The sequence below is a fragment of the Aethalodelphis obliquidens genome, unplaced genomic scaffold (assembly GCF_003676395.1).
Source record: "Aethalodelphis obliquidens isolate GAN/ISIS:26980383/991018 unplaced genomic scaffold, ASM367639v1 scaffold25, whole genome shotgun sequence".
In the NCBI taxonomy this organism is placed as follows: Eukaryota; Metazoa; Chordata; class Mammalia; order Artiodactyla; family Delphinidae; genus Aethalodelphis; species Aethalodelphis obliquidens.
In genome coordinates, this window is record NW_020837969.1 from 25,769,616 (window position 1) to 25,795,891 (window position 26,276).

At 40.7% G+C, this 26,276-nt stretch overlaps 2 protein-coding genes across 3 annotated transcripts; one reads left to right on the plus strand and one right to left on the minus strand.

Annotated features, from left to right (window-relative positions):
* MAK16 (MAK16 homolog) lies at positions 1-10,290 on the plus strand. The gene is made up of 10 exons (XM_027122813.1): positions 1-100; positions 2,744-2,793; positions 2,886-2,995; positions 3,097-3,161; positions 3,348-3,499; positions 4,218-4,272; positions 7,764-7,838; positions 8,573-8,683; positions 9,783-9,848; positions 10,010-10,290. The coding sequence occupies exons 1-10, from the start codon at positions 86-88 to the stop codon at positions 10,202-10,204; spliced, it is 894 nt and encodes a 297-aa protein (XP_026978614.1). The 5' UTR covers positions 1-85; the 3' UTR covers positions 10,205-10,290.
* On the minus strand, positions 8,542-26,102 carry TTI2 (TELO2 interacting protein 2). 2 transcript variants are annotated; one of them, XR_003436273.1, is made up of 8 exons: positions 25,081-26,102; positions 23,829-24,015; positions 23,172-23,264; positions 13,848-14,035; positions 13,623-13,766; positions 11,769-11,931; positions 10,672-10,855; positions 8,542-8,654 (listed from the first exon to the last, which is right to left on the minus strand). XR_003436273.1 is itself a non-coding variant. In XM_027122804.1 (7 exons), the coding sequence occupies exons 1-7, from the start codon at positions 25,725-25,727 to the stop codon at positions 10,751-10,753; spliced, it is 1,527 nt and encodes a 508-aa protein (XP_026978605.1). In that variant the 5' UTR covers positions 25,728-26,102; the 3' UTR covers positions 10,614-10,750. The 2 variants fall into 2 exon arrangements, 1 of the variants encoding a protein (XP_026978605.1); XM_027122804.1 differs by lacking the exon at positions 8,542-8,654 and having other exon boundaries at positions 10,614-10,855.
* Positions 26,103-26,276: the final 174 nt, after the last annotated feature.

Sequence of the window (26,276 nt, forward strand, 5' to 3'; positions counted from 1 at the left end):
CTGGGATTCCCGGAAGTGATTCTCCGGAAGCAGTATGGTTGCTTCCCTGTCCTGGCCAGGCTCAGCCCGCTGAACCGCTGACAAGATGCAGTCAGATGATGTGAGTCTTGTTGCGCTGCCACCCGGGTTTTATGAAGTGTGTCTCGCTCGCTTTAGGAGACTCAGAAGCCACCTACTCAGCTGGCCCATTAGCGTAGGGTGGCTCCGGAAGCGAGGCTTCCAGAGCCCTGATTTCCGAGCGTGGGGCCCTCACGTGTCTACCCGGGCACTTCGGGGTTAAGGGGTCAAGACACCGCCACCTCAACCCCCAGGGTCGGTGTATCCAGGCCTTGGTGCCTAGCAAGGAAGGACTTTGCGTATGGTCCCCTGGGGACTCGGGAGGCGGCGGGGTAGGGGGTGGGTGGCGGCCTGGGGGACGGTACGGTGAAATTTAGACACCAAATTTAAGCATCCTTTTCAACCACGTGCACGGTAGTTTTCAACCTGCTTTTCCTGTGTTAGGTTTTTTTTACGTTTGCTCCACTCTCTGCCCGCGTCAAAATTTTGGAAGCATCCTAGACTTATTCGTTTAGTTATTTGTATGAGATATATTCAAGCGCCTACAGTGTGCCAAGAGTAATTACTGGAGATTTGGTTGTTATTAAGCCAGGCAAAAGACCTCTATTTTACTGTAGCTCTGGCGGGGGAGACAGTAAACATGTGAACAAATTAAATACAGTTGAACCGTGTAATACTACTATGAAAGAAACATCGGGTTGATGCGGATAGGGCTGATTAGGGAAGGTTTCTCTGAATAGAAGGTATCTGAGGCGAGATCTAAAAGATGAGAAGGAACCGCCACTGGGGGCTGAGGGAAAAGCAGTCAATCTGGGCAGTAAGAACAGTAAAATACAAAGATCTGGAGGTAAGAGAGAAGGAATGTGGTAAAGGACATTAGTGTGACTGTGTTATAGAAATCAAGGGAAGAAAGGTAGGGAGTGAAGTTGGGTATCTTTGCAGGACAAGATCATGTAGAGTCTTGGAGGAGGTGTTTTAAGGCTTTTTTTAATGAGAAGTGACATCTGATTTACGTTTGTGAAAATGTCTCTAGTTGTGTGAAAGGCTTTCGAAGGACAGAAAGAATGAAAGCAAGGAGACTAGAGCATGATGAAAGTAGCTTCAACTAAGGTGGGAGTGGTCATGAAAAGAAATGGATGAATTAGAGATCTGTTTTATCATTGTAACCGGCAAGACTTGGTTATGGATGAAATGAAGAAGGGAAAAATCAAGGGATTTTTAGATTTGAACAAACCGTTCAGTGGTGGTTTTATTTATGGAGGCGGGGAAGACTAGGGAAGGAACCCAGTATTCTTTTGAGAGGTGTGGAATTGAGAGCTCCATTTGGACCTGTGAATGTGTTTGATGCCTTTTAGATATTCAAGTGGAGATGTCAAGTAAGCAGCTGCATGTATATACAAATCTGGTGCTCTGAAGAGAAGTTTGACCAGGAGATGACAGTTTGGGAGTCATCAACCTGGTGATGATATTTAAAGCCACAAACCAGAATTAGCTCCTACTTCTCCAGTTTCATTTCCTCTTACCTGTTTCCCACCATCCCCTGCCAAACACACATCCTGTAAAATTCCAAAAAAGTTGTTCCATTCTTTAATGCTTCTTTGTGTTTTTCCCTTTAACTACTTCAGAGCCTTTCCCACTTCCTCCAGGCAGCTCACTCACAGGCTCATGCTATTACACACCTCTCCTGTGGCATTTAGATTGCTGCTTTGTGATGCTTTGTTTACATCTCTTTTTCTGTAGCTAGAAAGAAAAAACCTTTTAAGGATTGTACCTTCCTTCATTCAGCACGTGCCTGAGTGCCTCCTGTGTGTCAGGACTTTGAAATGTCAGTGTCTTACATAAGTATTAAGTGTACAGTAAATGCTGAATGAATATAGAGCATATGAGTTAGTGGAGGATAGCAACAGAGGATCTTCCTTGTCAATGAGGTAAAATCATGGTATGTGTGGTACATATATCCAAAAATCTAGTAGTGTGTGATAACGATGCATAATGAACACATTAAGTAAAAAAAAAAAAAAAGTCACTACTATATATATAATCTCATATTGTTTAAAATATACATGTAGGCATGCTAGTTGGTATAATATACAAATTAAAATACTACGAAATTGGGGCTTCCCTGGTGGTGCAGTGGTTGAGAATCTGCCTGCTAATGCAGGGGACACGGATTTGAGCCTTGGTCTGGGAAGATCCCACATCCCGCGGAGCAACTAGGCCCGTGAGCCACAACTACTGAGCCTGCGCATCTGGAGCCTGTGCTCTACAACAAGAGAGGCCGCGATAGTGAGAGGCCCGCGCACCACGATGAAGAGTGGCCCCTGCTTGCCACAACTAGAGAAAGCCCTCACACAGAAATGAAGACCCAACACAGCAAAAATAAATAAATAAACTAATAAACTCCTACCCCAAACATCTAAAAAAAAAAAATACTACGAAATTGTATCTCTGGGCAGTAAGGTTATGGTTATTGCTAATTTGTATTTACTTTTCCTACAAGAATCTGTTATTTGTGTAAAAAACAAATAAATCAGACTATTTTACAAAGCATTTCTTTGTCCTCTCATTCTTCAAAGACTCATTTCCTCAGTAAAGCAGGGTGCTGCCCTAGCGCATTGTTCTCTTGGATTAATATGGCATCTGCTAGGTAAGAGCAATTGAAATGGGTTTCTACTTTGTCTTGCAGGTTATCTGGGATACACTAGGAAACAAGCAATTTTGTTCCTTCAAAATAAGGTGAGTCTAGATTTTCAACTTGGATGCAGATTCCGTCAGTTGCCCTCTTGGCATCCCATCTTATAATCTTTGCTCTTTTCCTCTCATTCTAGAACCAAGACTCAGAGTTTTTGCAGAAATGAATACAGCCTGACTGGACTGTGTAATCGGTCGTCCTGTCCCCTGGCAAACAGTCAGTATGCCACTATCAAAGAAGAGAAAGGTAAATCCTTGGTTTTAACTTCCAAGAGAAGTACTCAACAGCTTTTAAAAGGATATTTTTTAGTCTCTCCGTAAATAATAATAAAACTATTTATCCTGCAGGACAGTGCTACTTGTATATGAAGGTTATAGAACGAGCAGCTTTCCCTAGGCGTCTCTGGGAACGGGTAAGACTTAGGACATAAAATCATGACGACCATTGATCAAGAACAAAAAGGCCACATGCTTTTCTCACTTCCTTGACCACGTCTACCTTAAATTCTTGGAGCCGTCCTTATTAGGCCCCATAAGTGTCGTTAACAGCGAAGACTTAATATGACCCTTGCCCTTCAAGCTTCCTTTCTGTTTAACAGGTCCGGCTTCATAAAAACTATGAGAAAGCACTGGAGCAAATAGATGAAAATCTAATTTACTGGCCCCGTTTCATTCGACACAAATGTAAGCAGAGATTCACCAAGATCACCCAGTACCTAATTCGAATTAGAAAACTTACACTAAAGCGGCAGTGAGTACTGATCGTTCATTTATTTGTTTTTAGATTACCTTTCCATGCATCTTATTATGAAGCTGAGATATTGTGAAACCTCTAGTAATGTTTTCTGTTAAGTTCAACTTTGGGTAATTTTTTATGACATGCTAAGCAGCAGTAGCTTTACCACAGATTAAAGTTGTGCCCTTTAATTTTGCAGGATTTTAAAAACAGTAGACTACAACTTGATTATCAGCTTCAGAAAATTGTCTTTTTAACTCTGAGGGAATCCTAAAATTAGGGAGTTGAAAATGATCTTAAAAATGTGAAATGGAGTGTAAGAACTTTACTGTGGGTTCACTGAAAACTTACTTTTTTAAATGATATGAAATCCACAGAATTAATTGCATGCCGTCTTTAAGGAGTGATAGGCCCTAATTCATTGTGACCTGCAGAGAAAGCTAGAGATGTCAATCTTCTGTAGAAAATTATTTTTTCTTATCTTGCGGAAGCATTAATCTTTAGCATTGTAAGGCATCCTGAAACAGCCATGTATATGAACAATGTCAAATATATGTAAAAATGCCTGACGTTTTGTAGCATTAACTATCTAGAAAATTTTATGTAATCTTGCTATATTTAGCTGAGCCCTACAAAATCAATTCCAATCCTTTTTTTTCTTCTATCTTTTTTTTTAAAGGAACGTGTAGAACATGTAATTGGGGTTTCTGATCATGTGTTTTATTTCCCGTAGGAGGAAACTTGTTCCTTTGAGTAAGAAGGTGGAACGGAGGGAAAAAAGAAGAGAGGTAACTTATTCTGATAATCGTAGGTTCTGTATTTTCATTGAGGGTAGGGCTGTAGTCAGGTAGTCAGGTCTCATGAGAACGATTCAGTCACTGCTGTCTGTGAACCGTTCGGGCCCTAGATTATGGACAACAGTATTAGTTGCATATGCTATCTGATATTCCATATCTGAAGATTATGACTTTCAGGGCAGGTTAAAATGTGGGTACTTTGGGGGTATGTGTAATGGAGAACAGAAAAAATACCTTAAATAGAGATCCACAACTCCTTGTCTGAAATTCTTGAGGTCACATTTAGAATTCTGGTATGTTGCCAATCTTATGTTTTACATATTACCCTCAGCCAGCTTTGAGCATTCTCATTAAACACACTAGTAGCTGTGCAGTGAAATATAACAATGTTTCACTAGATGAATCCACACTAGATGGAATTTAAAAAATGTTTTTTTAAGGAGCCTCATGTCAGTTCAGGTCATATTAGGCATCTAAACTGGGTTTTTGGGGTTCTGAAATTGCTGGTAAGGGATTAATAGGGATTAATTGGGATTATTTGTTTCTTTGAAGTAAACTTGTCAGCTTTGTTACTGAAGTAGTGAACAGTGATGATAATATTTTGCTATCCATGGAGAATCTAGTCAGGAAATTCCAGCCTGTGTCATAGAGAGCAGTCTGCCAGTCCACCTCATGAGACCTCACTCAGGCTGAGTACTCTTATGCTTTTAAGACCCAGAAATTAGCTTTTCCTGACAAGTTCACATTTTCAGTAATTCTAGCTATTTGCTTTGCTTACCATCCTTCCACCAACAGACATTTACCTCATAATTTGTCATATCCTATCAAGGAATAGCTTTAATAATCTTGATGCTTTTGTTTCCATTAATCACATAGAGTTCTGTATCTCAAACCTGTTATATCATTCATCTCCAAACTTATTTTTTTGGTGCCGAAACCCAGGATTGAATCTCCAAACTTTTTTGATCACTCACCCCATCAGTAAAATTTTTGAACATATGCTCCCCAATATATTACTTGTAAATGTTATTATACATGTATATTTGCACCAATAGGTGTATTACAAGTAAAAGTTTGTGATGTAGTGAAGTGAAGGTTTGGTTCTCAGCAGTGTAAATTTGCCTTTAAGCGCTGTTATAAGTGATAGAGAGCTCAGAGACAGAGAGAAAGGAGGGCCTTTTTTTTTTTTTTTTTTTTGCGGTACGCAGGCCTCTCACTGCTGTGGCCTCTCCCGTTGCGGAGCACAGGCTCCGGACACGCAGGCTCAGCGGCCATGGCTCACGGGCCCAGCCGCTCCGCGGCATGTGGGATCCTCCCGGACTGGGGCACGAACCCATGTCCCCCGCATTGGCAGGCAGACTCTCAACCACTGCACCACCAGGAAAGCCCAGGAGGGCATTTTTGAGTGCCTGCATTTAGTACTTGCTGTTCATTTTTCATTCTCCACCACCAATTATACAGACATTTTTGTTTAAATCTGGCTAGTGAGTTTTCATCCTCCCTGAGTCAAAACAGGCATTCTTGCAAACCTTTCAGAAGAAATTAAAATTTTCTATTTTTACCAAATAAGTTTGAAGCCCTCTGAAATAGATTTGGAAGATTTTTAAATGGGTTAGGAAATGGCGTTTCCAAATTTTTTAAGTGTGTGATTGCAGCTTTTATAGAAGACACGTTTTCAGCAATGTCACATATAGATGTAATCACTTTTTTAAATGTTCTAGCCACAGAACAAGGTTTTTTTGGAAAAACAATTCTTTCAAACTCACTGTTAAAATATTGCCTTTCCTTTGAAAGAACAGTGAGTGTATTTATTTTTTAAAACTTCTGCTACAGAGGCTTCCCTGGTGGCGCAGTGGTTAAGAATCCGCCTGCCAATGCAGGGGACACGGGTTCGAACCCTGGTCTGGGAAGATCCCACATGTAGCGGAGGAACTAAGCCCGTGCGCCACAACTACTGAGCCTGTGCTCTAGAGCCTGCGAGCCACAATTACTGAAGCCCGTGCGCCTAGAGCCCGTGCTCTGCAACAAGAGAAGCCACTGCAATGAGAAGCCCGCGCACTGCAATGAACAGTAGCCCCCGCTCACCACAACTAAAGAAGGCCCGCGTGTAGCAACGAAGACCCAACACAGCCAAAAATAAAAACAAACAAAAAAACTTCTGCTACGTTACATACTGCTGACAGCCATCTGTCATCTTAGAAAAGGTTGACAAATCTGGAACATTTTTCTCTTTGTGAAAAATGCATGGTTCTTTAAGTTCTACAACTCTTTTTAAAGTACTAAATCATTAAATAACCAGCATACATCTTTAAAACTACTACTCCCTATCTTATTGCAAAGTATTCAGTATCATCTGTAAATCCACTTAACCAAGCAAATAGCTATAGGCTGCAATAATCTGAATAAAGGAGTGAGGCCACCACTTTCAAACTCTTGTGCAGTATTTTTTCCCTTGGCATATCTTGCTCACTGTAATGTGACACACAACTATTTCCTTTATGGACAGAGTCAAGGCAGCTATGTGAGTGTGCATAAAAATGTGTAATAGTTAATATCTTAAAGAAAAAAATATACAAAAAAGTTTTGAGTATTTGCTTGCTACATCTCAGTGGATCACCCCTGAGGTGTGAGCACCCGCTTTAGAGAAAAATGTAGATCACAGTAACCTTCTAACTGCTCTGTGTGCTCCCAGTCTCCCTGCCTTGTAATTGATCCTGTGCATTGTTCATCCTAACATAGCTTCAGTGTGTAACACTAACATTCTCTATGATTTTTACTCTCAAATTAATGCACAGTCTTTGGCAAGAAAGGCAGATTGAGGTTACATTTTTATGTTTTGTTTGTGTAAAGGTTGATACCATGTATCATTTCCTACAAAAGACCACTGAAGAGATTTTTTGATCTACTTTCTATCTATCACATGGAATCTAACACCGTTTTAGAAAGCATAAATGGGTGAAGGTCTCTGTTTCCTTTTCGCAGCTTTTATGGAGTCTGCTTCAGGACTTCTAATTTTCTGAGACACTTAAATGTATGTAGACCTACTTGCTTTGTGTATCTGTCAAAGAATTTGTAGAATTTAATTTAGAAATCTATTCGTAAGGGACCTCCCTGGTGGCGCGGTGGTTAAGACTCCATGCTCCCAATGCAGGGAGCCCAGGTTTGATCCCTGGTCCAGGAACTAGATCCCACATGCATGCCACAACCATGGAGCCCACGAGCCGCAACTAAGACCCGGTGCAACCAAATAAATAAATTTAAAAAAATAAAAATAAATGATCAAACTATTTTAAAAAATCTATTCATAAAACCATAGGATTTTTTTAAAGATACATATATCTGGTTGGACAGGCAGAAGTTCCTATTACAGTAAGAGGGAAAAGGGGATTACATCTTTCACATAAAAACTTGATTTCTCCCACTTCTACAGGCTGAAAAATGAGTCTAATGAAGTAAATGGGTTTGCTCTTTTTCTCTTACAGGAAAAGGCATTAATAGCTGCTCAGCTGGACAACGCCATCGAAAAGGAATTGCTGGAGAGACTGAAACAAGATACGGTGAGAAAGCTAGGAACTTTGGGGTACAGATTTTATTTTTTAGGTGGTAATATGCTAGGAAATGTAGGAATAGTGGGAAATGTGTTTTATTTTTAAGGATGCTAGAAAGATCTTCACCTTGATTTTATTACTGGAATAAAATAGATATCATATAGGGCCTGGCTTCCTCATTTTAGTTTCCTGATCAAGCACATAAAATACTTTAGTTACTCTTGATACTTCAGTAGAGAGACCTTTCCTTTTTTGCCATTATTCCCAACTCCCCCTCCCAAACACAACAACTCCAGATCTCTCTATAAAAGCCGTACAGTTTCGATCCTCCTGCCTATTCATCCTAGAGTTTTAAGGTTCTTTAAAATGAATTTTTATTGTCTTTTGAAAAATTTATGTCATTTACAGAAACAACATGAATAAAACTTACTTTTTCCTACTATTTCCCCTTTATCAGCAAAATTACATTTGTTCCAATCCATGGGTTTTATAGACTATTAAGTTTTAAGTGATCTGGTATCCATCCTTCATAGAAGGTGCCTGTTTGGTATTAATTGCTGATTATTTAAATGTCAAATATGGGTTTTTGAAAGACACTGCTGGCTCTAGGCCTGACAATAATATAGTAATATTACTAATTATTCTTGTTTGATCACTGAGGAAAATAATATACTTGTTGGACAGTGGACTTCAAGCATAAGATCCAAATGTGGTTAAAGCTGACCCACGTGTATGTTCTTTAGTATGGCGACATCTACAACTTCCCCATCCATGCCTTCGACAAGGCCCTGGAACAGCAGGAGGCAGACAGTGGCTCTTCAGATGCTGAGGAAAAAGATGATGAAGAAGATAAAGTAAGCTTTGTGTTTTTGCTTTGTCAAGCAGTAATCTATGGGATGAGATCTTTTTTTTTTTTTTTAATTTACTTATTTATTTATTTTTGGCTGTGTTGTGTCTTCGTTGCTGTGCACGGGCTTTCTCTAGTTGTGGTAAGTGGGTGGCTACTCTTTGTCGCAGTGTGCAGGCTTCTCATTGCGGTGGCTTCTCCCGTTGCGGAGCACGGGCCCTGGGCTCACAGACTTCAGTAGTCGTGGCTTGCAGGCTCTAGCGCGTAGGCTCAGTAGTTGCAGCGCACGGGCCCAGCCGCTCTGCTGCATGTAGGATCCTCCCAGACCAGGGCTCGAACCCGTGTCCCCTGCATTGGCAGGCGGACTCTTAACCACTGCGCCACCAGTCCGATGAGATCTATTTTTATGTAATTGAGAGAGAATATCATTTTCATTTCCCTAACCAAAATAGATATTTGGTTATTTTTTCCTATCATTTTTGATTAATTTGGTTCAGAAGTGGCTGCTTTGTTCTCCAGGTTCAGCCAACAAACTATTTATGCATTGACAATTTGATCTTATTTATTAGCATTCTAAAATTTTTCCTGCAAGATGACAAATGAAGGGTCCTTATTAGCTGAGGGAATATAACATTAAGCAACCTACTGAAATTTACAAGGGGCTTAATTTTACTGTTAATATAGGGGAAGTACTTAAATGATAGTATTTTTAGGTAAAGGGCAAATTTAACAAGTAGATTCACAATAGACTAACACAGGTACACAGGTGTAACTTTTCCTAGTAGTAAACTATTTTTTAATATTTGAAATTAATACTTTTTGTTGAATGTGCAAAGAATTGTTTGCTCTTGTACTGTATATTGATTTTAACCATTTAAAATGAGGATGTTTTATCTCTAATGATTTAAATCAGGCATGAGAATTGATATCCCTGAAGTGTTTTAAATTCAGAAGTATTAAACTTGGAAATAAGTTGATTTTGCTTGCCTAGTAAGTAGACTCTCATTCTGTTTATGTTATTGATGCACTTATCAAAGAATAAAACCAGATGTCTAAGCTGAATTTTCATTATGTATCTTGAACATAATAGTTACATTTTATTTTAGGATGTGGGAAAAAGAGAGTTTGTGGAAGATGATGAAGTTGATGAGAGTGACATAAGTGATTTTGAGGTGAGGTTCATGGGTAAAAATCTGTCCTTTGGCTTCAGACAAAAAAGGGGGAGGGGAGTTCTGGTCACACAGAGCAGATAAATTCTCTAGTTTTAGTTCTAAATAGGCAGTTTGGGGAATGAATCTAGCGTCTTTCCTATTTTTTTCCCTCCCCACATTAGGACATGGATAAACTGGACGCCAGCGGTGATGAAGATGAGGATGATAAATCCTCCAGTGAGGAAGAAGAAAAGGCCGTTGACACTAAACACAAAGGCAAAGCACCCTTGAAAGGACCTTTGAGGAGGAAAAAAGCATACGTAGAGATAGAGTACGAGCTGGAGACAGAGCCCGAGGCCAAGGCCAAAACCACGTGATTTCCCTTCAGACGTTTATAAACAGGACTGGACATTTTGAACTTCTTCCCTTTTTTTTTTATCTTAAACACATACACACTTCTGGGTTTTGCTCTTTATCTTGTTTTTAACACAATATTTGTGTTTTTAATATTTATGCTACTTCTGTGGGGCAAAAAATATGGGAGGGAGTGGAGAAAAGCCTAAATTGTGAACAGAGTATTTTTATAGCATTGTTACGTGTGCTGGAGTAACAGCTTGAGCCCAAGAAACGTAACAGATGAGTTTGTGGGTGTAAATATTTCTAAATTTTAAATGCTACCCACCCGTTTCCTTGGTATCCTCCCCCTGCATTCCTCCCCCTCCCCCCTTTATTTAGAAATGTCCAGACTTCAATTTTTTCATGTTTTCTTTTCCCTACTTCTATGGGAGTAAAAAGGAAAGACGGAAAAAGAAGATCTAAGTTATAATGTTTAATATAAATATACCTTTTTCCTGAAATGATTCCATTTAAAACAATTGGAACAGAAAGAAAATCTTTTCCTCTTCAGGAAAGTAATACAAGTCTTAAGTTGCATTGTAGGGAGCTCCTTCAGAAACCTGCTGCACTCTTCGGATACAGTTCCCCACCTTACTGTCTTCACAGCTTTGGGGAATTTTAGCCAGGAGACCCTGAAACATAAAACCAAACAGTGTGTTTTTTGTTTGTTTGTTTGTTTGATACGTGTTTTCCTTTTACCTTGGTGGTTCTTTCTTGGTACCATACTCAAAGAAGGAAGGACGGATGACACTAGGGCACAGTTCACAGAACAGGTGTAACTTTAGAAACGGAAATGTCCTACTGGAGCACAGAGAAGTAGCTTACTACCAGTCAGGGTGAATCAGATTAAATCTAGGGCTTGAAAAGTGCCCAAGATTAAAAAGCCAAGATGAAATAATTTGAATAAACCATGCTACCCCTAAATATTTTTAGGATATGAATTTCTTTTCATTTTGCCTTATAACTTTCAATTGATTTCTAAATGGGGTAAGAAATGAGACAGTAATTTATAAATTATGTATACGTGGACACACAGCTATTGTATGCTATGGCTTTGAGAAGTTAACTTCTGTGGAGTATGAGACCAAAGGAAGAATTCCCACGTGGATAAGTAAGCATGTGGAAAACACAGTTGCCTCTGAAAAACTGGAAACGTTTCTGGTAACTGAATTGCTTACTCTACCTAAATTATTACTCCTTGGTAGTTTATAGCCCATTATTTCAACCTGTTTTTTTTTTTTCATTCAGACCACTAGAACAGAACTTAAATTTCTCGATCATGATCCTTTTGCCCATTCTCTGTCCTGGCTCCAGAAACATCCACTGATCCTCTTGCCTTTTGGTCTAAACAGTTCTGAATAGCTTTAAAGGAAGAATAAGGTATTAATCAAACTCCATTGAAGGCTAGAAGGCTCAGAGGTAGAGACTCGAAGCCCCCACGTTCATTTACAGACTTGGTCAGGCACTTAAATGTAAATTAGAATCACAGGAATTACCTGAGGATGAAGAAGCCTATTAGACGCCAAGTCGCAGACTGTCCCTTACCTTCACCTGTCCTTCAGAGCAGCGGTCCAGGAGAATCAGGCAGTCTGTGGCCTCTTCTAACAAGGCACTCTTAACAGATTCGGGTGTGAGGCTTGAATCCCTTGCTACATCACATATCAGTTTCAAGAGAGCCTTCAGTAAGACCACAAGTCTACAGGGAACTCTGGAATCAAGAAGAAAAATGATGTTCAGACTCCGAATCAGGATATTAAAACTGAAAGAGACTTCAAAGGCCATCTAGTAGAAAACCCTCATTTCATAAATGAAGGAACTGAAGTCAAAATTTAAGACCACAGAGCTGGAAGCAGAACTAGAGACCAGACTCCAGATTTCTGAACTTTAAGGCCCTTGGTTTTTTCTACAGCATGCTGCCCATACACACTGACATTCTGGCCTGCCCAGGAATACCTAGTTTCCCTCCATAAGCATGGTCCTACCGTAAGCAAACAGCCCCTCCTGAAAAGGGAGAACTGGGACCTCCCTTACCAGGGGCCTATACTTTTGACCAGAGAACAGGAAATGGTCCATAGTTCTTTAGCTTTGATGCGGTCTTAGGCCTGGAGATTAAAAATACAGGAGGGAAATAAGCTTGGCTTTTGAGACTTACGTGTCAATTTGAGTTTTCTGTCACTATATTTCTAGATCCTAGATTACCACCAGTTAGGCCCAGTCTATTTACTTCTACTTAGTGTTTCTAAAAGTTTTTATGATAATGATTACACAAAATTGTAAATGCACTTAATGCCACTGAATTGTACACTTTAAAATGGTAAATTTTATGTATTTTTTAACCACAATAAAAAAGAAACTAAAAAGCCTTAAGGAAGCTGAAAAATAATTTAACTTGTAGTGTGAAAATATAAATAAACTATACTTCTGGGCAGAAATGTGACTGGGAGAAGAAAAGTTTCCATCCCTCATCTTGATCTAAAAAACATTAAGTGTTTTCCTGTAACTTGTGTGCTGCTCAGCCCTCCACCTGTCATCACTCAACACACAATTTGCTGTTTCCCACTCCCCAGGCCCCGGCCCCTCCATAATTGACATTCATTTTCTGACCTCTACCTTTGCTTGCTGACCTCTTCTACTTGGACAGTATTAGTCTGATTCAATTTCATTCATGCATCTATTCCAGTCACTTTAAAAATATCTGTGTACTTAATACCAGGTTCTGAGTAAGTTCTGGAGTTCTCAGTGTACTAAAGTGCTCAGTCTTCCATCCTCCTGGAGCTTCTAGTTCAGTAGAGGAGAAAGACAGTAAGCAAATAAATGCAACCTCATTACAAATGTGACTGTGGGGTACATTATGAGGAGATGAGAGAATACGGCTCAGAACAGAGACATGCACGTGTTGCTGAGGCACTGGACTCTCGCTGAATTAAACATTTCATGCAAGAGAGCCTTCTGCAGACCCAACATGTTTGGGTTCCAGCTTGCTGTTGGGGACACCTACCTCGAGCCAGAGTTGGAATGCTAAGCAAATATATCCCAGATCAGTATTCTGATTACCACAGATGTTCAGTGATGTGCTATGAGTGCTCCATTCTCTATCAGATTTAAGAAACATTATGGTGAACAAAGTTAAGTACGTCTACTGTAGCACTGCTAAATGGCCTTTAAAATTCTAATATGCATTATAAATCCAGAGAAATGTACACCTGAAGGAACTGACTATATTATATCTTCAATGCCACTTTCACAGTTCAAAATCCAATTGGTATGGAAAAGCAGGAGGTATTCAAATATATGGCACGTCCTTAATACTTTGTACTGAATGTACACCTGGGCAAGTTCTGAAGGGAGTATCGGCTGAGTTTTGCCCCTCTTAGCACACCTGTCTGCTGGCTGTCATACCTGGGCCAAGTATACTGCATGAGAAGTTTTAGGGCTTCCAATATCTTCAATCTAGCCTCCTCCTCGGGTCCATCATAAACCTCCAGATAACCAATGATGACTCGATCCAGCCTCTTCAAGTGCCGGACAGTTAAGATCCCCAACCTAAAAATGACAGAGAAAATGTGACTCCAAAGAGTGAAGTTGAAGTTGAGTATGGCCACGCCCAGCTGCCCTGGGACTCACCTCTTCACGAAAGCCGGTAGGTTTCTTGCGTAAGTCCTGCGTAAGAGAAGGCGGTGCTCGGGCTCCATGTGCATCAGGATCAGCTGCAGGACCTCGTCACAGTGTGTGGTGGGTCGGGCTGCATCTCCCTTCCAGTGCAGGGCTTTCTCCAGGATGGGGAATAAATCCAGCAGACACAGGAGCACAGCCTAGGAGGAAGTAATAGAAAGGAACTGTAGTAAATGAATTTGTATTCACAACACACAGATTTTTCTAGCAACTTCCACTAATCTACCATCCTTGGGGTCCATGTCATAGAATTCTAAAACAGTCTAGTAATAAGTTAAATGTATATTACTTTACATTTTCAAACATTTTTTACATTCTTTTATCTCCATCGGACCGTCTCAAGTTAATACCTTCTCAGGATAATTCTTTGCTAATCTATAAAATTGGAAGAATAGCAGAGCTAAGACTTTAATCCAAAACTTAGGAGTCTAAGTCTACTGTCAGTAAATTCCTGAGTCTAAATGATATTTACAAGTATTTACAATAAAACCACTCCCAAACAGATTCTCAGATGATCCTATTTGTATCCACTTCGACAGCCCTATCTGAAATTTCAATGTCTAGGCACTCCCTTTTAGCTCTCCCGGGATCTTTGTTCTTTCTTTTATGTCTTTTTTCCTTTTTCCTTTTTTTTTTTCCTTAAATCACCATCTCAAGAGCCCTAACACCTTTCTGGCTGTTAGCACAGCCTGGGTTCTCAAAACCAAAAATAGTATTTAAAAAAGAAAGGTGACAGACTGAGGTGGGAGGAGGGAGACTAGGCATAAAATAAGAAACAAGGTAATTTCGACCTCTGATTTTATATAACTTGTTTCTTCTGTCTTCAGAATGTTCTCTGCACACCCCCCATAGTTGAAACTTTTTTTTTAACATCTTTATTGCAGTATAATTGCTTTATATTGTTGTGTTAGTTGCTGCTATATAATAAAGTGAATCAGCTATATGTATAAATATATCCCCATATCCCCTCACTCTTGCGTCTCCCTCCCACCCTCCCTATCCCTCCCCTCTAGGTGGTCACAAAGCACCGAGCTGATCTCCCTGTGCTATGCGGCTGCTTCCCACTAGCTATCTGTTTTACATTTGGTAGTGTATATGTGTCCATGCCAGTCTCTCACTTCATCCCAGCTTACCCTTCCCCCTCCCTGCGTCCTCAAGTCCATTCTATACGTCTGCGTCTTTATTGCTGTCCTGCCACTAGGTTCTTCAGAACCTTTTTCTTTTTTTAGGTTCCATATATATGTGTTAGCATATGGTATTTGTTTCACTCTTTCTGACTTACTTCACTCCTTCTGACTTACTTCACTCTGTATGACAGACTCTAGGTCCATCGACCTCACTACAAAAAATTCAATTTAGTTTCTTTTTATGGCTGAGTAATATTCCATTGTATATATGTGCCACATCTTCTTTATCCATTCATCTGTTGATGGACACTTAAGTTGCTTCCATGTCCTGGCTATTGTAAATAGAGCTGCAATGAAATTGTGGTACATGACTCTTTTTGAATTATGGTTTTCTCAGGGTATATGCCCAGTAGTGGGATTGCTGGGTCGTATGGTAGTTCTATTTTTAGTTTTTTAAGGAACCTCCACACTGTTCTCCATAGTGGCTGTATCAATTTACATTCCCACCAACAGTGCAAGAGGTTCCCTTTTCTCCACATCCTCTCCAGCATTTATTGTTTGTAGGTTTTTTTATAATGGCCATTCTGACTGGTGTGAGGTGATACCTCATTGTAGTTTTGACTTGCATTTCTCTAATGATTAGTGATGTTGAGTACCCTTTCTTGTGTTTGTTGGCAATCTGTATATCTTCTTTGGAAAAATGTCTATTTAGGTCTTCTGCCCATTTTGGATTGGATTGTTTGTTCTTTGCATATTGAGCTGCATAAGCTGCTTGTATATTTTGGAGTTTAACCCTTTGGTAAGGATTAAATCCTTTTTCCCAGTTGCTTCATTTGAAAATATTTTTTCCCATCCTGAGGGTTGTCTTTTCATCTTCTTCATGGTTTCCTTTGCTCTGCAAAAGCTTTTAAGTTTCATTAGGTCCCACTTGTTTATTTTTGTTTTTATTTCCATTTCACTAGGGTCAAAAAGGATCTTGCTGTGATTTATGTCATATAGAGTGTTCTGCCTATGGTTTCCTCTAAGAGTTTGATAGTGTCTGGCCTTACCTTTAGGTCTTTAATCCATTTTGAGTTTATTTTTGTATATGGTGTTTGGGAGTGTTCTAATTTCATTCTTTTACAGTAGCTATCCAGTTTTCCCAGCACCACTTATTGAAGAGGCTGTCTTTTTCCACTGTATATTCTTGCCTCCTTTATCAAAGATAAGGTGACCATATGTGTGTGGGTTTATCTCTGGTCTTTCTATCCTGTTCCATTGATCTATATTTCTGTTTTTGTGCCAGTACCATACTGTCTTGATTACTGCAGCTTTGTAGTATAGTCTGAAGTCTGGGCACCTGATTCCTCCAGCTCTGTTTTTCTTTCTCAAGATTGCTTTGGCTATCCAGGGGCTTTTGTGTTTCCATACAAATTGTGAAATTTTTTGTTCTGTGAAAAATGCCATTGGTAGTTTAATAGGGATTGCATTGAATCTGTAGATTGCTTTGGGTAGTATAGTCATTTTCACAATGTTGATTGTTCCAATTCAAGAACATGGTATATCTCTCCATCTGTTTGTATCATCTTTAATTTCTTTCATCAGTGTCTTATAGTTTTCTGCATACAGGTCTTTTGTCTCCTTAGGTAGGTTTATTCCTAGGTATTTTATTCTTTCTGTTGCAATGGTAAATGGGAGTGTTTCCTTAATTTCTCTTTCAAATTTTTCATCATTAGTGTATAGGAATGCAAGAGATTTCTGTGAATTGATTTTGTATCTTGCTACTTTACCACATTCATTATTAGCTCTAGTAGTTTTCTGGTAGCATCTTTAGGATCCTCTGTGTATAGTATCATGTCATCTGCAAACAGTTTTACTTCTTTTCCGATTTGGATTCCTTCTATTTCTTTTTCTTCTCTGATTGCTGTGGTTAAAACTTCCAAAACTATGTTGAATAATAGTGGTGTGAGTGGATAACCTTGTCTTGTTCCTGATCTTAGAGGAAATGGTTTCAGTTTTTCACCATTGAGAACAATGTTGGCTGTGGGTTTGTCATATATGGCCTTTATTATGTTGAGGCTAGTTCCCCTGACACCTACTTTCTGGAGGGTTATCATAAATGGGAGTTGAATTTTGTCAAAAGCTTTTTCTGCATCTATTGAGATGATACGGTTTTTCTCCTTCAATTTGTCAATATGGTTTATCACATTGATTGATTTGCATGTATTGAAGAATCCTTGCATTCCTGGGATAAACCCCACTTGATCATGGTGTATGATCCTTTTTTAAAAATTTTTTTTAATGTGTTGTTGGATTCTGTTTGCCACTATTTTGTTGAGGTTTTCTGCATCTATGTTCATCGGTGATATTGGCCTGTAATTTTTTGTGTGACATCTTTGTCTGGTTTTGGTATCAGGATGATGGTGGCCTCGTAGAATGAGTTTGGGAGTGTTCCTCCCTCTGCTAAATTTTGGAAGAGTTTGAGAAGGATAAGTGCTAGCTCTTCTCTAAATGTTTGACAGAATTCGCCTGTGAAGCCATCTGGCCCTGGGCTTTTGTTTGTTGGAAGATTTTTAATCACAGTATCAATTTCAGTGCTTGTGATTGGTCTGTTTATATTTTCTGTTTCTTCCTGGTTCAGTCTCAGAAGGTTGTGCTTTTCTAAGAATTTGTCTATTTCTTCCAGGTTGTCATTTTATTGGCATACAGTTGCTTGTAGTATATCTCATGATCCTTTGTGTTTCTGCAGTGTCAGTTGTTGCTTCTCCTTTTTCATTTCTAATTCTATCGATTTGCGTCTTCTCCCTTTTTTTCTTGATGAGTCTGGCTAATGGTTTATCAATTTTGTTTATCTTCTCAAAGAACCAGCTTTTAGTTTTATTGATCTTTGCTATTGTTTCCTGCATTTCTTTTTCATTTATTTCTGATCTGATCTTTACGATTTCTTTCCTTGTACTAACTTTGGGGTTTTTTCCTTCTTCTTTCTCTAACTGCTTTAGCTGTAAGTTTAGGTTGTTTGAGATTTTTCTTGTTTCTTGAGGTAGGACTGTATTGCTATAAACTTCCCTCCTCAAACTGCTTTTGCTGCATCCCATAGGTTCTGAGTCGTCATGTTTTCATTGTCATTTGTTTCTAGGTATTTTTTGGCTTCCTCTTTGATTTCTTCAGTAATCTCTTGGTTATTTAGTAATGTATTGTTTAGTTTCCATGTGTTTGTATTTTTTATAGATTTTTTCCTGTAATTGATATCTAGTCTCATAGCGTTGTGGTCGGAAAAGATACTTGATATGATTTCAATTTTCTTAAATTTACCAAGGCTTGATTTGTGACCCGAAATATGATCTATCCTGGAGAATGTTCCATGAGCACCTGAGAAGAAAATTTATTCTGTTGTTTTTGGATGGAATGTCCTACAAATATCAATTAAATCCATCTTACTTAATGTATCATTTAAAGCTTGTGTTTCCTTATTTATTTTCATTTTGGATGATCTGTCCATTGGTGAAAGTGGGGTGTTAAAGTCCCCTACTATTATTGTGTTACTGTCAATTTCCCCGTTAAGGCTGTTAGCATTTGCCTTATGTATCGAGGTGCTCCTATGTTGGGTGCATAAATACTTACAATTGTTATATCTTCTTCTGGGGTTGATCCCTTGATCATTATGTAGTGTCCTTCTTTGTCTCTTGTAATAGTCTTTATTTTAAAGTCTATTTTGTCTGATATGAGAATTGCTACTCCAGCTTTCTTTTGATTTCCATTTGCATGGAATATCTTTTTCCATCCCCTCACTTTCAGTCTGTATGTGTCCCTAGGTCTGAAGTGGGTCTCTTGTAGACAGCATATATGTGGGTCTTGTTTTTGTATCCATTCAGCCAGTCTATGTCTTTTGGTTGGATCATTTAATCCATATACATTTAAGTTAGTTATCAATATGTATGTTCCTATTACCATTTTCTTAATTGTTTTGGGTTTGTTATTGTAGGTCTTTTCCTTCTCTTGTGTTTCCTGCCTAGAGAAGTTTCTTTAGCATTTGTTGTAAAGCTGGTTTGGTGGTGCTGAATTCTCTTAGCTTTTGCTTGTCTGTAAAAGTTTTAATTTCTCCATCGAATCTGAATGAGATCCTTGCTGGGTAATCTTGGTTGTAGGTTTTTCCCTTTCATCAGTTTAAATATGTCCTGCCACTCCCTTCTGGCTTGCAGTTTCTGCTGAAAGATCAGCTGTTAACCTTATGGGGATTCACTTTTATATTATTTGTTGGTTTTCCCTTGCTGCTTTTAATATTTTTTCTTCGTATTTAATTTTTGATAGTTTGATTAATATCTGTCTTGGCATGTTTCTCCTTGGGTTTATCCTGTATGGGACTCTCTGCAATTCCTGGACTTGACTATTTCCCCTCCATATTAGGGAAGTTTTCAACTATAATCTCTTCAAATATTTTCTCGGTCCTTTTTTTTTCTCTTCTTCTAGGACCCCTATAATTCGAACATTGGTGCATTTAATATTGTCCCAGAGGTCTCTGAGACTGTCCTCAGTTCTTTTCATTCTTTTTTCTTTATTCTGCTCTGCGGTAGTTATTTACACTATTTTATTTTCCAGGTCACTTATCCTTTCTTCTGCCTCAGTTATTCTGCTATTGATTCCTTCTAGAGAATTTTTTATTTCATTTATTGTGTTGTTCATCTCTGTTTGTTTGTTCTTTAGTTCTTCTAGGTCCTTATTAAATGTTTCTTGTATTTTCTCCATTCTGTTTCCAAGATTTTGGATCATCTTTACTCTGAATTCTTTTCAGGTAGACTGCCTATTTCCTCTTCATTTGTTTGGTCTGGTGGGTTTTTACCTTGCTCCTTCATCTGCTGTGTATTTCTCTGTCTTCTCATTTTCCTTAACTTACCATGTTTGGGGTCTCCTTTTCGCAGGCTGCAGCTTCATAGTTCCCATTGTTTTTTGTGTCTGCCCCCAGTGGCTAAGGTTGGTTCAGTGGGTTGTGTAGGCTTTCTGGTGGAGGGGACTGGTGCCTGTGTTCTGGTGGATGAGGCTGGATCTTGTCTTTCTGGTGGACAGGACCGCATCCGGTGGTGTGTTTTGGGGTGTCTGTGAACTTAGTATGATTTTAGGCAGCCTCTCTGCTAATGGGTGCGGCTGTGTTCCTGTCTTGCTAGTTGTTTGGCATGGGATGTCCAGCACTGTAGCTTGCTAGTTGTTGAGTGGAGCTTGGTCTTAGCGTTGAGATGGAGATCTCTGGGAGAGCCCTCCCTGATTTATATTACATGGGGCCAGGAGGTCTCTGGTGGTCCAATGTCCTAAACTTGGCTCTCCCATCTCAGAGGCACAGGCCTGACACCCAGCCAGAGCACCAAGACCCTGTCAGCCACATGGCTCAGAAGAAAAGGGAGAAAAAAATAAAGAAAGAAGGAAAAATAAAATAATCAAAATAAAAAAAATTTGTAATTGTTAAAAATAAAAAAAAGAAAGAAGAGAGCAACCAAACCAAAAAACAAATCCACCAATGATAACAAGCATTAAAAACTATACAAAAGGGCTTCCCTGGTGGCGCAGTGGTTGAGAGTCCGCCTGCCAATGTAGGGGACACGGGTTCATGCCCTGGTCTGGGAAGATCCCACATGCCACAGAGTGGCTGGGCCCGTGAGTCATGGCCACTGAGCCTGCATGTCCGGAGTCTGTGCTCCGCAACAGGAGAGGCCACAACAGTGAGAGGCCCACGTACCGCCAAAAAAAAAAGAAAAAACAGACAGAACCCTAGGATAAATAGTAAAAGCAAAGCTATACAGACAAAATCACACAGAGAAGCATATACATGCACAGTCACAAAAAGAGAAAAAGACAAAAAGTATACATATATGTATATATTAAAAAAAAAAGGAAGAGAGTAACCAAATCAATAAACAAATCTACCAGTGATAATAAACTCTAAATACTAAACTAAGATAAACATAAAACCAGAGACAAATTAGATGCAGAAAGCAAACCCCAAGTCTACAGTTGCTCCCAAAGTCCACCACCTCAATTTTGGGATGATTTGCTGTCTATTCAGGTATTCCCCAGATGCAGGGTACTTCGAGTTGACTATGGAGCTTTAATCCACTGCTCCTGAGGCTGCTGGGAGAGATTTCCCTTTCTCTTCTTTGTTCGCACAGCTCCCGGGGCTCAGGTTTGGATTTGGCCCCGCCTCTGCATGTAGGTCACCTGATGGCATCTGTTCTTCGCTCAGACGGTACGGGGTTGAAGGAACAGCTGATTTGGGGGCTCTGTCTCACTCAGGCCAGGGGGAGGGAGGGGTACGGATGCGGGGCGAACCTGCGGCGGCAGAGGCCAGCATGACGTTGCAACAGCCTGGGGCACGCTGTGTGTTCTCCCAGGAAGGTTGTCCCCGGATCACGGGACCCTGGTAGTGGCAGGCTGCACAGGCTCCTGGGAGGGGAGGTGTGGATAGTGACCTGTGCTTGCACGCTGGCTTCTTGGTGGCTGCAGCAGCAGCCTTAGCATCTCATGCTGTGTCTGGGGTCCGCACTGATAGCCGCGGCTTGCACCCGTCCCTGGAGCTCATTTAGGCGGTGCTCTGAATCCCTTCTCCTCACGCACCCCAAAACAATGGTCTCTTGCCTCTTAGGCAGGTCCAGACTTTTTCCCGGACTCCCTCCCGGCTAGTTGTGGTGCACTAGACCCTTCAGGCTGTGTTCACGCAGCCAACCCCCTCTCCCTGGGATCCGACCAAAGCCCGAGCCTCAGCTCCCAGCCCCCACCCACCCCGCCGGGTGAGCAGACAAGACTCTCGGGCTGGTGAGTGCCGGTCGGCACCGATCCTCTGTGCGGGAACCTCTCTGTTTTGCCCTCCGCACCCCCTGTTGCTGTGCTCTCCTCCGTGGCTCTGAAGCGTCCCCCCTCCGCCACCCACAGTCTCCGCCCACAAAGGGGCTTCCTACTGTGTGGAAACCTTTCCTCCTTCACAGCTCCCTCCCACTGGTACAGGTCCCGTCCCTATTCTTTTGTCTCTTGTTTTTCTTTTTTCTTTTGCCCTACCCAGGTACATGGGGAGTTTCTTGCCTTTGGGGAGGTCTGAGGTCTTCTGCCACTGTTCAGTAGGTGTTCTGTAGGAGTTGTTCCACATGTAGATGTATTTCTGATGTATCTGTGGGGAGGAAGGTGATCTCCACCTTCCGCCAGCTTGAAGGTCTCTTCACAGCAGATGCTGTGCCCCGCAGCCTGCCCAGGACCCTATTGTTTACATCTGTCCTGGTGTGATTCCAAATACCATGCCTGAAACTCTTATTCATCCTTTATAAGCAAATATCACCTCCTTACCCGATCCTCTTAAAACCACCCCAATACCACCAAACCTCGTTAGCTGCCTACTGTTCAACACCCACTGCACTTTACAGAAAACTTTTAATAGATCTATTACTCTGTACTGTATTTACATATACAGTATATATATTTACATAAATGTCTCTCCAAAGGATTTCTTAAAGTCAGAAACCCTGTCCGACTCATTCATTCTTGGAACCTACAATGGTTACTGGCACACAGTAGGTACTCAATGTCTACTGGATGAAAGAATAAATGACACAAAAAACCCAACATACAAGGAGTTCCCAGAGTGTGTGTTGATATAAAAGCAGCCCAGAAGTAAAGACACTTAAAGTAATAAAAATGGAACATTTTTGGGAGTTCCCGGTCAGCCAAGTGGTTAGGACTCGGTGCTTCCACTGCAGGGGGCTTGGGTTCAATCCCTGGTTGGGGAACTATACCCTGAAAGCTGTGTGGCCAAAAAGAGAAAATAAAGAAAAAGGAAAGCAGAAAAAGAACCCATCTCTCTTTTGCTCATAAATTGGTGAGACTAAAAAAAAATTAAAAATAAAAAATAGAACTTTTTCAGACATAAAGCTGCCCCCAAGTGATATATAATTGACCCAGATGAAGATAAAACACTGGCTTTTCTGTGGAGACTCAGGAATGTGGATGTCTCTTGGTATTGAGACATTTTCTAGTCATTTGCTACCCCCATATTTTCAATTTGTCAGTGGTTCTCAGTTATCATCTTTACCTTCCTAGAAGAGTAAAATGTGTACCAAGTATTCTTATTCACATAGTGCCACCTTCTACTCAAATTTGAGAGCTCAGACTCAGAGATATGAACAAATCTTACCATTACCTGAATGAGGTGGTGCTCCCGTGTGTACAGGTGGTTGAAAAGGGCATGGTATAGGACTTGGGCCCTGTTGTACTGCAGCAGATCAGCAGCTGGCTGCAATCAAACAAATTACCCAATTAAAAGCTTCCTGAGGTTGGCAAAATGTTGATAATTTTTGAGATTGAACGTGGTACATGGGATTCATTATACCACTCTCTCTACTTCTGTGTATATTTTAAAAGCTCCATAATATACAGTTTAAAATATACAGTTTTTTAAAAGCTCCATAATATACAGTTTTAAAAAAAAAGCAGTTTCCTTGAGTAATAGATTGCACATTTGGGTATAATCCCTTTCAGCTTCTGAATTTTTTGTTCCTTGAAAGTCAGTTGTTAATGACTCAAAGTCTGGTTCTTCAGTCTGACGATGGTTTCAGTCTGACTACGTTTCTTATATACATCACCTATAAGATACAACCTACTAGGCTGGCAGAGGAAAATACAGAGAGAAAAATCTAAATTAGTGAATTGAGAGTCACATGACAGCATTAAAAGAAAGCCAGTTAATAAAAGATATAAACATGGGCAGCAGTAGAGCAGTGATGTCATGAACGAGGAATGGCCATGATGACTCAGCCTGCATCATCGGTACAGATGACGGAGAACGGAGGCCACTTACCACATTTAGCACAATGTGATGGAGGCAGTGGACACCCAGGATTTTGTTCTCGGTTTGATAGTCATCTGAGATGAGCAATGACGGGGGAAGTACCCTTTCCAGATGTTGGCTCAGCCAGGGTCGAGTGACCTTTTGCAGAGTCCATGAGAAAACATGTTTGGTGGCTGGGTTACTCTTCCAGGAGTCCCTAAATGGAAATGTGAAACCACATTAAGTGACATGGTGTCCAGTTCAAGCGAACTATATTTTCTTATACTTGAAAGAAAAATACATTCCACATAAGATAACTCAATGTTAACAACATACATTTTTAAGATTTAGATCAAAATAACGTACAGAACTTACACTAAATACATTTATCACCCAGGGCTCTGGGTCTAAAGAATATCCGATGAAAAGTAGCCAGTTATAACCACAGCTATGTAAAGAATCTGTGGTGATGGTGGTGGTTCCAGTGAGAAAGTGTTGAGAAGGGAGAGAGGAAGAAAGGAATTGTCTTCAGTATCACTATTATTATTATTATTACCACATGGGAGCAAATGAATCAATATTCAAACAGCAATTTATAGCTTATAAAGTGAGTTTACACACATAACCAATCTTCAAATACGGTGTAACAGGTAATGTTATCTTTGTATTGCAAATAATGAAACTGGTCCTATTCAGAAGCAATAAAAAGAAGCAAGAAACATCCTCAAAACTAAGCCTTTTACCTCCACATTCCTGGTAAAAAGACAGTTATGTACTCACTTTTTTCTCATCGCTCCAGGGTCACAAACACAAATGTACAAAGTAGCAAGTGGAAACTCACAGAAAATACTTTAGCTAACAGCAATCTAAAGGACTTTTATTTTTTCATCCCAAACACGCTTCCATATCTAATAAGTAGCGATGAGCTTCAAGATCCGTAAGTTTAAATTCAAACCATAAGTTTAAATCTTCTCGAAGTTTAAATCTTCTCCGAATCCCCAACCCCACCTAACTGAAGAAAGTTAAGTCTAAAAAATGGGACTGAACTTCCAATTTCAGGGCAGTTGTCAGGACTGGAAAAAGCACTAGAAAATCAAGTCTGAAGACCTGGGTTCTAATGTCGAACTTGCCACTACCGAGTTAACGTCATCACAATCACAACCGTTCTGGGCTTACAACACCTTTATGTCGCTGATGCAGAAACAAGACTCCTTTGAGCTCTAACCTTCTAAAACATTAGTCTGAAGCTTAAGTCGGTGGCCCTTACGGCAGGAGTACTCACTTATTCAAATCGGGTTTGAGAAGCCCCATGACCGCAGTAAATCTCCCTTTCTCATCTTCATTTTCTCCGTGGAGGAATCCAGCCACAGAACCACAATCAGTAACCTGAAGCAGCAAGGCGAGCACCTGTCCAGCGACGCCCTGAGATTTTGGGCTGGTCCATGGTTGCTCCAAGTTGTGTGTGATGGCAAAAATATAGATGGGTCCTGCCAAGTGACGGAGGCCTGCCTTCCATGCAGGGCAAACCAAGGAATTCTTAGCGGTCTCAACTTTCCTCAACAGCTTAAGGAAGAGTAACCCAACTGCTGCCGCTTTCTCGGCCACTTCGGAGTGACGATCACCTCCCCCTTCCGGCCCCTCGGGAGGAGCTGCATACTTCCCCAGGGCTTTTGCCACCTGCCCCAGCATCTCGGGCATTCCACGGAGCGAGGTGTCACTCCCCGCAAACAACTGATCACATTCTTTGGCATCTAGTACAGCACTGAGTTCCCGAAGAGCTGCATTTCTGGCCTTGCCCCGTCGGGATTCCTGACCGGCAAACTGGTGCAAGATCTGGGAGAAGACCTGTCCGAGGGCGGAGGAAGGCCACTGTCCAGGAAAGGAAGAGCCCTCCCGGGGTGGGGATTCCCGAGAGCCGTCAGGCTCCATGCCTCAGACCGAAGACGAGGATGGAGGCGAGCGGGGGTCCGCTAAAGAGGGAAGGAAAGATAACTCCGGGGCTGGGATTCTCTCAAAGAACAGAACTAAAATCAAATAAACCGGCGAGACGTCTTGGAGGACCGAGGGAGAGTCTAGCCCGCAGAAGAGTAAAGGTATAAAGGAAAAGATGCGGGAAAGGGGGTTCTCTGAGAGTAACAGAAGCTCAGATTCCCAACAGTGGAAGGGAGAAATTACTCTTGCCTCTCTGAAGACTCAAAAAAAAAAAAAAGAAGAAGAGAAAACTAAAAAATCCTAAAGAGCCTGAGAAATAAATCTCTAAAGCGTGACACTAACAGGGCCACCATTACCTTCAGCCCTTCCGGCACGCCTGCGCCTATCAGGATCCGACTTAGCAAACGTCGTTGCCGCAAAGCACAAGGCTAGCTTCCGCCATTACCGCGGCTACGCTCCGTCATTTCACGACGTACTACCGTAAAGCAATAGCGACCCGGGTTCAAGAGAGGGTGGAGCTATGGAGAGTATATTTGCATGGATAAT

Coding starts and splice junctions, on each gene's coding strand:
- MAK16 (XM_027122813.1), top strand. Junction 2,794..2,885: donor TTTTGTTCCTTCAAAATAAG/GTGAGTCTAGAT, acceptor CTCTCATTCTAG/AACCAAGACTCAGAGTTTTT. Junction 7,839..8,572: donor AGAGACTGAAACAAGATACG/GTGAGAAAGCTA, acceptor TATGTTCTTTAG/TATGGCGACATCTACAACTT.
- TTI2 (XM_027122804.1), bottom strand. CDS start 25,727: ATGGAGCCTGACGGCTCTCGGGAATCCCCACCCCGGGAGGGCTCTTCC. Junction 13,767..13,847: donor CTACCGGCTTTCGTGAAGAG/GTGAGTCCCAGG, acceptor TGTCATTTTTAG/GTTGGGGATCTTAACTGTCC. Junction 11,932..13,622: donor ATGCAGTATACTTGGCCCAG/GTATGACAGCCA, acceptor TCTTGATTCCAG/AGTTCCCTGTAGACTTGTGG.